The sequence below is a fragment of the Egretta garzetta genome, unplaced genomic scaffold (assembly GCF_000687185.1).
Source record: "Egretta garzetta isolate BGI_Z169 unplaced genomic scaffold, ASM68718v1 scaffold211, whole genome shotgun sequence".
Taxonomy (NCBI): Eukaryota; Metazoa; Chordata; class Aves; order Pelecaniformes; family Ardeidae; genus Egretta; species Egretta garzetta.
The window spans coordinates 147,634-159,643 of NW_009258673.1; the positions used below are offsets into that span (position 1 = coordinate 147,634).

General features: G+C 53.9%; 1 protein-coding gene across 1 annotated transcript in view; it reads right to left on the reverse strand.

The window, feature by feature from the left end:
* ADGRD2 (adhesion G protein-coupled receptor D2) overlaps window positions 1–12,010 on the reverse strand; it is a 25,397-nt gene that overhangs the window by 6,390 nt on the left and 6,997 nt on the right. Inside the window, exons 11-19 of the mRNA XM_035888603.1 lie at window positions 11,467–11,572; window positions 10,821–10,876; window positions 9,621–9,747; window positions 9,405–9,508; window positions 8,652–8,754; window positions 7,897–8,050; window positions 6,974–7,107; window positions 6,221–6,336; window positions 4,348–4,468 (exon numbers count right to left, since the gene is read on the reverse strand). Of these exons, the coding sequence (XP_035744496.1) occupies window positions 4,348–4,468; window positions 6,221–6,336; window positions 6,974–7,107; window positions 7,897–8,050; window positions 8,652–8,754; window positions 9,405–9,508; window positions 9,621–9,747; window positions 10,821–10,876; window positions 11,467–11,572 (1,021 nt within the window). The remainder of the gene's footprint in view (window positions 1–4,347; window positions 4,469–6,220; window positions 6,337–6,973; window positions 7,108–7,896; window positions 8,051–8,651; window positions 8,755–9,404; window positions 9,509–9,620; window positions 9,748–10,820; window positions 10,877–11,466; window positions 11,573–12,010) is intronic.

The following is a 12,010-nucleotide window of genomic DNA, read 5'->3' on the forward strand; positions in this document are numbered from 1 at the left end:
GGCAGCGTAGTCTTGGCCACCCTCTCCCTACGCACCGAAACAGTGCCGTTGCGTGTACAACCAAAGGACCAGCGAGCAACAACGCGCTCTGCCATGACCAAACGCTCGGCCACAGCTACGTGCCCCGGGCTGGTGCGGGATGTGCCCAGGGAGAGTGCCCGGGGCAGGGCTGGAGCCAGCATTGCCTGGAGGCCACAGCCTGGGGCTAATTACAGCTCCAGACCAACGATTTTGGCCTTAAGGCAGCCCTATCTAGCCCACCAGATTTATGTTATATCTGTGGGGTGTTTGTTATCGCAGCTAGATAAATCAGCTGCAGCAAGAGAAGCAATCCATCTTGTCTTCAATGAGCCTTGCTCTTCATCTGCGCGCTCTTGGCAGGCGTAATGGTAGCAGTACCCTGGCGCCACGCCATGACCTGTCCTTCAGCCAGCAATGCTGGTCACTCCCCCAGACCAGATTTCTGGTCCGGCTGCCAAGGCAGGTCTTCCTTGAAATAATCATTCTGGATGAGCGCGGGGAGGGGGGGAGCGGCGAGGTCGGCTGGGAGGGGAGCAAGGAAGGAGAGGAGGCCCAGCTGCAGCGGCGGGCGGAAGTGGAGCTGCTGCTCTGGAGGAGCCCGCTCCTGCCTGCACTCCTGCCTGCGCTCCTGCCTGCCCGCCATCTTCTCCCGGCAGAGCCCGCGCTGCCCCGGCCCCTGCAGCTCCCTGGTCATGGCGTGCGGGGACCCGCAGAGCGGGATGGATGCTCCTGCCTGGTGTCTGTCTGTCCTGCTGTGCCCTGCGCCCCCACCTGGGAGCCACACCAGCTCCTGCTCCCCTCTCACCCGACCCGAGACGGGCGAGCGGCTCTGTGGGTCCCTGCCCTGAGCCAGCCTCAGGACCATCCTTCCAGCTCCACAAGCCCAAACGAAGCCAGCAGGTTTTACCTACGCTGCTTCTTAGCAGCAGGCACCTCTGCCCAGCGTTTGGTGCTTGGCGGGGTGTTGGTGCTGTTCCCTCCGAAACTGTGGGCTGGAGGGAAGGTGCTGCCGCCCGCTCGCCAACCTGCGGGGCGGCCACCGCAGCCGCCTCCGGCGCAGCACCGCTCCGTGTTGCTTTTCAGTCACGGGGCTGAATTCCTGTGCTGCCTGGCTGGAGCAGGAGCTGTCATGTTCGGTGTCGACGCACAGAGTAACCTTGAAGACAGGCTTTGGTTTCCGCAGATCAACAGAAAGCAGCCAAACAAACAAACAAGCGCAGCAGCAAAACTTCCCTGCACAACAGCAGCGCATGAAGAAGCACGCTGGCCTTAAAGGCAATTCCAAGGCAACCCGTGAGACAGTCAGCAAAGGGGCTGAAATGGTTGCATCCCTGCTTCCTCTCAACTCCATCGCTTCCCACCAGCATCACGATTGCTCTCCTGGGGCAATCTGCAAATTGACCTGAACTTGGTAATCACGGGACAGAAGGCAAACGAGCAGAGCGTATCCAGGGGCAAACCCTCGGCCGTCTGTCCGCACAACAGCCCTGGCTCCTACCGAGCTTTGGGAGAATGAAGGAAAACAAAAGCAGCAATAACTTAGAAAGCAAGGGAAGAAAACAAATCCCGATCCAGCAAGCGCTTCAGCTCCTGTCTCACCCAAGGGGGATGTAACAGCCTGTGAGAAAGACTCAGGAGATATACTATCTGGAGGACACTTTTATTCATTTCAGGAGAAAAAAACCCCATAGGCCCAGCATCCACGTTAGGACAGCTGGCATCCCACAGCCCCTCTGCTGGGACCAGTGATGAACCCAAGGCTGAGGGAGCCCTGGAGGATGCAGCCTGGGCCCTGGCATTCTCAGGCCATGGTCAAGGGGGATTAGCAGTCACTGAACCAGAGAACTCCTCATGGGATTTCCCTTGCCAGTGCCAGGCTGCGGGGGAAAGAGCAGCCCTGAGTGCTACTGAAGGTTATCCAAGCCCGAGATCCTCAGCAGGACCCCTCGGGTGTGATATATGTGCTTGGGTTTTTACAGCACAAACACTGAAGCAAGGCCGAGGAAAACTGCCAGGATGATGCTGAGACATTGAGCGCTGATCTGCCCCTCTGCTGATGTTGATGGAGTTCCCCCAAGCTGAGAAAAGTCGGGGTTTTTTTTGCTGAGCACTGATCTGCCTCTCTGCTGATGTTGATGGAGTTCCCCCAAGCTGAGAAAAGTCGGGGTTTTTTTTCTATGAATGAAAAGATGCTGGTGCAGTTCTCAGCTCTGTTCATCTCATCCCAGCACTGAGAACCCACCCTCTTCTACTCAATAGCTTAAGCATGGCATGAGAAGCCGAGGAGAACTGATGCTATGTTTGATTACCATTAGGACACCGTCCTGCCACCCTCCTGACATCCTCAATAGCGGAGATGTGGAGAGGCGGTCCTTGTCTGGCCTTGGAACACCCCATCTGAGAGCCGACGGATGTGCGTGAGCAGCACCCGGCCACTGGACCAGCGCCAGCCACAGGCAGAACATCCCTGGAGCAACCACTCGTCTTGTGCACATGGTGATAACGCCCGCGTTTCACCCTTGGAGGGCTGGGGCAATGCTACACTGAAACCAGCCAAGTGTGCCAGAGGGAAGCGCTGCAAACTCTGCTTGCTCCATACGTGAAAGCTGCAGCGGGGGCCGCTTTCTATTGCATCCAAGGAAAAAAGGGAGATGGGTGGAGAACCCTTTGGATCCCAATGGTCTGGAGTGTAGTACCCAGTTGCTCTCTTGACTTGGATCCTCTGCAGTAGGATTTGTTCCCGAGCACTGGGCAAGGGACTCTGAAAAATATATCTGTGCATGTCGAGTGCAAAGGGACTGTGTGGGCACCCCCAGGCGCTATCTGTCCTGGCACAGCCTTAGCCCCAGGGGCTGGGCTGAGCTTATGCTGGATCCCCCTGGCTGCAGGGAGCTCCAGTCCACCCTGGCACCATTCCCCGCTGGTCGGGAACGGTGGTGTTCAGTGCTTCTCTAGCTCCATCTACAGCTGCTTTCTCTCGAGGTTTGGAAAGCTTCTGCTTTGACTGGCAGGTGGCAAGCACATGTTCTGGGACTTCTTGTCACCATGTGTCCCTGAGTTTCAGATATCCTGAGGTCCTGGGAACAGCCCTGGCTCAGAGCAGAACCGAGCACTCCGGGCTGCGGTGACTAATACAATTTGCTTTGCTCTCTTAGCCACACACAGGCTGGGTAAAGTTTTAAACTCTTTTGATTAAACCAGTAAACTTAGAAGCAAATATTTATTGCTCTCCACACCAGGGTTACCTTCTGCCCTATAGAGAGCCCTGTGAATACTGACATATCAACAACATGACTCTGAAGTATGGTAGTCACAGCCACGGCCCTGGAAGACACCAAGACAAGCAAATAGCCTTAAAAACATACCCAGCTGATGCTGCCTAAAGAGGAATGAAGAGGCTGAAGGAGGTGACATGACTCACCCAAGGTCTCGCAAGTCGGAGCTAGGAACAGCAGACACGCTGCCAGCCTCCCTGTGCGGGGCTCCGATCACCAGCCCACGCCCCAGCCTCTTCCACCTGATACTCCCGCATCCCATCAGATTCCAGTGCAGCTCTCACTGGGCACTGGCAGCATCCCTGGGGAGCAGCTGCGTGGCTGCAGACAATATGGATTTTAGGGGTAAAGATTTTTAGTCTTTGATTCTTAATTCTTCTTCTCCCTGCAATAAAGCTGACCTCTAGGCAAAGGGAAGGGCGTTCTGCCACAACTTCTAAGCGTGTCTGAACACGAACCAGATGGAAAACACTCATCCTAGAACACGCACCAGCAATCAAACACACTTTGGCTGGACGTGACCTTTGAGATGAACAGCCCTGTTCCAACCGTGATGCTGGCACACATGGCCCGTCCCTGCCCTTCCAGGGATGAGGGTCATTTCACCGATGCAAATAGCAGGTGGGATATCTGCCCCACTGACCTGGACAGTTACCATTTTAACTACCCGTTAAATGACCAAATCCAAACCCTAATGAAGTTCCCTACAAGCATGTCAGTTTGTAGGTGTCATTTTGAAACTGTGCTGATGTCAGAAAATCTAACAGGAGAAACAAGATTTGAACTGGAAAGCTATGGCACCAGTAGGACACCCCAGAGACTGGTGCTGAAGGGCCATTAGATGACTAAGTCTCCGGAGCTGTATTTCCTATCTTGGGAGCATGAACTTGATTTCCTCAGACAAAACAGCACAGCAGCTTGGGAAAGCTGGGCTGGGCTTCAGAGCTGCCCAATGTCCCCAGCTATGAGGACAGGTAGAGTACACCGAGGCACAAGAACCGCAGATACCTGCTCGGCTGTGGTGTGGGGCTCCACCTGGTACAGGACTCACCTGGAGGGAGTTCAGCGCGATGAAGACGTAGGCCCAAATGATGCTGAGGTGGACAAGGACCCCGCACACCCAGGTCAGCCCCAGCACGGGCAGCAGCACCAGGATGGGCTTGGCCGTGGCCCTGTCAGGAAGAAGATCTCAGGGTTACCGGGGCACGTTGCAAAGCTGAGACACTGTGCACTGGCACCCACCCCCTAGCTACCGGCTCCCCACGGGGGTCTCTGTCATGCCCCATGTCCCCGAGCCCAGGGTGTCCCAGCAAAGCGCCCCAGCCTGCCACACGTCCCTCCTGGCTCTGCAAACCCTGCCCAGGGTCTCGCCATGATCTGCCTGGGGCATCTGCACGAGGTTACGGAGCTCTGAGTGGATCTGACCTGAAAGAGCTCCATGGGTTTAGGAGCACCCTGGCCTGATTCCTGCATTTTAGAAGAAACTTTCCTTGTCACCCTGGCCTGTATCTTGCAGTTTAGAAGAAAATTTCCTTGTCTCCTGGCTGGAGACAGCTCCCTTCCCCCAGCAAGCGCCTTTCAGATGATGTGTCCACCAAGAGGCACCCAAGATGGTAGCTACGGAACAAATTCCTTTGCAAACAAAATTAATTAAGAGAGGAAAAACCAAACATTTCAACTCCCAGCCCCAGTGTGCCAGCCCTGCTCCTTATTTATCACTGAGAGTTAGCAAAAAGGGAGCTCTTTGACGTCATTAACCATGAGAAAACGGCTATTTTCCCCACAATCGCTGCTACAAGGAGGGCTTCTGTATTTGTTTTATTAGCATATGGATGTCACCCTGCCCTCCAGCAATGCCCTATCTTTATGCTTCTGTAAATTTGGGAAAATTTATTTATGATACAGGGGAACAATGCGTGTCTAGCAGGGGTATCTGGCGCCAGCTAACAACAATAAAGATTCACAGAGGGTGATAAAGTAATGACTCAAGCAGCAGTTTTTTAGAGGTCTCTCTGTATTGACTGATTACAGAAGTCCACGCCGCCTCTTTCCCCACGTACGTAATCCCCACCAGCGGAACTTTCAATCCACCAAGTCCCAAACTCATCTAGAAAATGCTTTTTATAATGGCAAACAGCCAAACCCCCCGCAGGCTCTACAGCTGGCATCCTGCTGAGGGGCACACGCAAGGGCTAAGGATGGGACTGGCGTGAGACAAATTCAGTTACAGCCCCTTCAAACTGCGACGTTCTGCGAAGCAGAGAGGAGCTGCTACTGCGGCTCAGATCTCTACAAAATTCCATGGAAACTGGGCACCCAGTTGGGTCCCTGGATTCCTTGAAACACCCCAAGCTGCCTCCTCACTTCCCTACGGTGATGTTTTACAGGATGTCTGCGTGCCTGCCAGCAAGCTGCTTAGCAGCACGGCGGGCTAACGGTAGCGAAGGGGCAGGCGGCTGGGCAGCGGGTTCGGCAGTGTCACCCGCGTCCCCACACACACGAACACTGCAGACGATGGAGACACCAGCCATTCCCAGATCCCAAGTGCTGCTCCTGGTGGTGCCAACCGGCCCAGGGTAGCTTTGATTTCAGCAGGCGCTGCCGAGGGTCTCCTGTCCCAAAGTGTCGAGATTTCAGAGTGCGAGCGCAGATGGAGTCCAGCACCGGGTTCCCCAGGCTGAAAGTGCTGGCTGGGCTCCTCAGCGGCGTAGACATTAGAGCGGACAGACTCCCTTTGGGTGATGCACAGCCACTACCTTTGGGAGATGCACAGCCACCCTGGGGGAGAAAATCCTTTCTGCCCCGACTCCCCCAACTCATGGTCTTTCACTTTGCCAAGGGAAAGACTCTCAGCTTAACAATAATCCCATCATTTCATACCCGGAGCAGCCACGGCTGGGAAAAACAGCCCCTTCCCTGCTCACCATATCTGTATTCCAATCTGGTTCTCCAGGCTGCTGTTGGGCGTCAACATCTTTGATCTCCTGCGCGCGCTGGACACAGTCACCATCACCACCCGGAACAGCACGAAGGTGTTCACCTGCCAGAGAAGAGGCATTGGACCCAGGAACCCTCTGTAATCTCAGGTCCAGTGGGGTGAGTCTTTTCTGCGGGGAACTCCATAACTAAATGTCAGAATTTGGGGCGAAATGTGTCACTCCGGAGAAAGCAGCGAACAAAACACTTCATCGAGCTATCCACACAGGCATGGAATGTATAAAACTCACCTTAAAACTTCCCCTACAGAATGTCTTCCCTGTTAAGTCTCTACTCTGGACCCCTTAAACATTGTACTTTTTTCTGCTACTATATATATATATTGTATAATGATGCTACTTCAAGGACGTAGATGTTCCCATGTTAAGATCAGACCTTTCGTTAAGGCAATGTCGTAGTCAGCCGACACATTTATCTACATTCCCCATGTAACAGCCAATACAAGAACTGGTCAGCAAAATTTCCTTAAAGCACTTTTTCCTATCAAAAAGCTGCTTTGGTGAAAGAGATTTATTTGCGTTGTGGCAGTATATACAAAGCATAACGAAAATCCTCCTATAAAAGCAGCAGGCACTATGAGCCCCAGGAGCGGGCACCTTAGCTGGAGAAGCGCTGACCCCCCTGACTCCGCAATGCTTTCCTAAAACCAGACACGAAGGAATCACAGTTTTGGCACTTACGGCCAGAATGAAGAGAACGGGCCCGACAAAGGCCCAGATGACGTTGGTCTGAACGTTCAGCCAGCAATGGTTGTCTGCCACATACTTGTTAAAGGAAGTCGCAAGGGTGACACCCACGATAACAACTGGGAGACCTGCAGAAAAAAAAGCACAGATTAAATGCCAGGAAGAGCAGAGCCGGCCCATTCAGGTCAGCCGTGCTCTAGACAATTGCTTCAAAGCCCCTCTGGCCAGAGATGCTCCCGTGTGAGCCGGCTGAGCCGCTGAAACCCCATGAGCAACATCAATCTACTGCAGCTGAAATCTGCCCCGGCTCTATAAGACCAGATTTATACGCTGTCAGCATCCCTCTCCTAGGTATAAAGCATTGCAAGTCCTGAGTCCCGATCAAAGCAATTTACTCCTTGGATTGCTTTTTTAACAGAATGGACAATCAAAGACATAAACCAGTCCAAAACATTTGAACCAGTTGCCCAGTGTCCGACTAGGTGTGCGTTTTGCAAGGAGCGCTGACCTGAGGAGGCTCCTTCTTGATACGAAACTCAGCTTATTCAGGTGAATTCTGCGTCCTTAAAGGGCTCGCTCAGAATAAAGACTGCTCAGCCAGGAACACATTTATATCTTAATTACTATCAGACAGTAGTAATGCACTCCAAGAACAAGAACTTACCATAAACTTCTGCCTCCATTTTTTTTTGTATTGAACTCTTGGGAGTTAGAAAAATAACAGGGCTGCTTTTTCCCTTATATTTTAAGACTGGCGATTTGACAGATAAAGGTAAGAAAGCCTCTGCAGAGCAGTGGCACCTGGCTCTTGTATTGAATCAAAGCAAACATTCGGGAATCTCTCCTACTGAAACTTTTGCTAGACAAAAAACTGACAAATTTTTCTGAGCACCCAACACAGAGAAGTCTGCAGATACCCCAGCCGGTCACGTAGTAGAACTTCATTCTCCTGTCTTCACTCATGTTGACGGCTACCACTTTGCTCCACAGGAGAAGCCCCTCTACCAGCATCCATGAAAAGGCTGCCATGAAGAAGAGATGAAGGAAGGCAGTGACTGTGAAACACACGACCTGGAGAGAAGTGAAATCACACACTGTTTCAGGAGGGAGGCCTCGGGGAGCTCTGAGGAAGGAGAGAGCAACCTGCAAATCATGCTGCAGAACACGCAGAAATGTACTGAAACATCCACAAGCACCAGGAGAGTTCTTAAAATCGCAACACGTGAACAATCCAGCTGCTGCAGCTCACGCTCGCTCCATCTGCGTGACTCTCGAACCACAGCAGAGGGGACCGATAGCATCTTTTCCTGCAGTTCTTGGACTTCCCTGCAGGTCCCTCATCTCAGAGCTGCTTGATCCAGCCCCGGGATGTGGAAGAGGATGCAGAAAGGGACAGAACTGTATGTTGCTGGTTTATAACTACTTAAATTTCCTGAGGGATTTTTTTTTTTGTCAGAAACAAACTGTCAGAAGGAAGAGGTGAATTTTCCCGACAGATCACACAATGCACATCTACATATCCCCAAACACAGAGACAGAACTCTTTCCTAAATGTGCTACAGGTAATTAATGAAACATTAATAAATGTTCTGCTCTGTTCTGCTTGTTCTGCAGCAATCCTTGAGCAGGCTTGGCGCTGCTGGCCAACGAGGACACTCGCATGTGGGCTCACCTCGTTGGTCTTGGCCAGTTCACTGAACATGAGCAGAGCTTCTGCTGCAGCTAAGGCAAAGATCAGGTTCTTGTGCACCGTTGTTCGTTCACTCTTGGGGACGCTGAGGAAGGAGAGGGGAAACCTCAGCTGCAGTCAAATGAAAGGGTCCACACGTTCCCACCAGTGCTTGCTGGGCTGTGCAGACCTGCCTGGGTGACCGCTCACTGCACAGATGACGGTCCAAAGCGGCAAGGGATCGCTCTGGTGTGCAAGCCCTTGGCACCTGGGACACACTTGGGTACGGCTGCTCAGACCTGCCTGTCCCTCGGCTCCAAGCAGTGAGGAGGAGGGGGCCACTGCCGTGCTCACAAGGCTGATCTCTGGGCTTGCCAAGTGACACAGAAGGGTTTACAACTGAAGAAACAGTCTTTGCTCCGTTCATTTTATAAAAATTAACTCTAGCAGAGCAGCTTTTATGGTAAACATTGTCATTGGTAAAAATCTTTCCCTGGGCACTCAGGTGTGTGCACAGCTCATATAAGCATCTCCAGAGAAACAGCCGACACTGCACCCCCCCTCCAGCTCCCAACCACCTCCTAACACCAACCACCCCCCTCCCTCCCACCACCGACCAGTGCAGCTCCCCAGCCTCGCCCCGCGTACCTGCATCACCCCACGTGGGCCAAGGATACCTCGTTTGTACGCCGCTTCTGAAGCAAAATAGCAAACGAAAAATACAGAGGAGGCTACAAGCGTCTGGACTTTTCTTACCCAACTGCCAAGAATAAAATGAAGGTAACTATCAAGGCACAGAAGGAGACTCCACATCCAATAAAAGTCAGGGTCTGCAGTGTGAGCTCCTCCGTGGTGGTCCTCTGCTCCAACCAGGAAACAAAAGAAGACACAACCCCCCCACAAATTAACCACAGACTGCTCGCAGGTCTGGCACCCACCCCAGCAACCAGCAGAGAAAGGCTCTTCGCTTACCTGCATCTCGTACACTTGCAGCAACACGGCAAAATTTGTGGTGTGGTTGCAAAAACAGGCAGTGGCGTCCGGGAGAGATGTCACCACAGAGCAGCCGGCTGTGGACCACATCCCGCCAGCATCTGGGCTAACATGCAGCAAAAACCAGAGAAAACACATGGAAATTACCAACCACTCCAGCAGAAAGCCAAGGCATTAAGGGGTTGAAATGAGGAAAAAGAAATCAGAGACAGGTCTCCATACAGACTTCCCGTCGGCTCACCCTGTGCCTCAGCAGATTTGCCTTATCCCTCAGGCACACACAAGACAGCAGGTCTGGTGTCAACGTGTGCATTAAAAAGCACAGTCCAGCCATTGCTGCTTTAAACAGAACTCGGTAATTGCACGGTCCTGGCAAGAGCTCCTTTTCCAGCACATTCACCCAGAGCATCGCAGGACCAGCCGTGTCTAATCCTCTCCATCAGCCTGGCCGGCCATGTACCCGGTGCAGTTCCACCTGAGTCCTGCTCGTCAGGACAAGCCAGCCCGTCTCCAGCTGCCCTCGGCCGCCCGGGCAGCCAGCAAAGCTGGGGATGTGAATTCCCTGGGTGGGGAGCAGGGCCGTGGCGGGGCAGCTCTGTCCTCCCTGGCAGCACTGCCCCTCTACGCCTGCCCCGGTGCCAAGGCAAGATGGAACTTGGAGCAGGGCTGAGTGGAACTGTTTGGGCAGCAACCATCTGCTTCCACAAACACCCTCTTCCCACCTTCCCAAACTGATCCACGCCTGCTACAAAACAGCGACCCTAAGGAGTTTTTTTGCATTTGAATGACTTAATTACCGATCCATAATATATCACAGCCCCAGTGCTCTCACTGCGGTGACATTCAGCAAAACCACTTCTCAGTGCCAGGCAGTATTTATGAGGCTGGGAGTCCTGCACGTCTGTGGGGCGATATATCTCGGACCAACCCTTCTTTGTTGCAGGCAACAATCATAATTAACCAGGGGCTTCTATCTTAGTTGTATATAGCTCATTAAAGGTCACTTGCTTGTGAGTGACTTTTCCAAAGGAAATCTTCCCAGGAGAGCGCTCTACTCCAGCAGATAGAGGATGCCAGTGCAGCATCCCTACTCTTACCATTACATTTATATTGTTATGTTTCGTTTCCCAGTGGAAATAAAAGCTCATAAATCTGGGGACCCAAAGTGAAACAAGGTACCTGAGGCTGAAGTTCCAGAAGGCACAGATGGGCCCCATCAGCTTACTGGGCAGGTCCTGCAGGCAGAGAGGGAGAAGAAGAGATCGCACAGCCATGCACGTACTGGGCACAGCCTGACGCGGTTCCCTCACTGGGCTGCAGCAAGGTCTGCCAGCATGGGACAAACACCTCCCTGGGGAAACAGGAGCCAAGGCAAGAGACCAGGGCATGGGACACCCCAAAGTCCAAGAGCTCGGGGAGCTTAGAGCCAAGGCTGGGCATAGCCTGCTTGGGTCAGGGTCTGGAGCCAAGGCTGGGCACAGCTTGCTTGGGTCAGCCCCTGGAACCAAGGCTGGGCATAGCCTGCTTGGGTCAGGGTCTGGAGCCAAGGCTGGGCACAGCTTGCTTGGGTCAGGCTCTGGAGCCAAAGCTGGGCACAGCTTGCTTGGGTCAGGCCCTGGAACCAAGGCTGGGCATAGCCTGCTTGGGTCAGGCTCTGGAGCCAAGGCTGGGCACAGCTTGCTTGGGTCAGGCTCTGGAGCCAAGGCTGGGCTCAGCCTGCTGGGTCAGGCTCTGGAGCCAAGGCTGGGCATAGCCTGCTGGGTCAGGCCGTACGATGCCACTGGCGGGGGAGGTGGCGGGGAAGCACAGCCCCTCCTGGGGGTACCTGGACGCGGTGCTGCAGGCGGTAGCGCACAGACGTGCTGATCTCCTGGTAGTCGCTGAGCAGAGCGGATGAGATCACAGCAGTGCCCACCATGGTGCTCAGGTACCTGCCAGGGAAAGCACGCTGCTCACAGGCACGGGAACCACAGAATGTGTCCAGAAAACAGGACCTCACATTATACGAGACAGCTGGAGAGATCTGGAGCCACTTCTGGAGTGCTTCAGTGCCGTCAGCAAAGGGCACAGGGCAGAAGCTACCTCAGCTCACCTGGCAGGCAGAAGCCACCACCACTGCCCCCGTAACTGCAGGAGGGGACCACAGAGGCAGGCGCTGGGTATCCCCAGTGGTGGAGCCAAGGGTCGGGTGAAGGAGCGGTGGGAGCACGGGGATGTGCGGGCAGGCGCCCCCACCTAGCATTCAGGGAGCTCCGGGGGGCAGCGGGGCTCTGCCTCCCACCATCTGCAGGGCGACCCGGCCCCAGAGCTGCTGCCCCAGCCGGGGGGACCCCGCAGCACCCCGCAGGCTCCGGCCCCAGCCCAGCCGA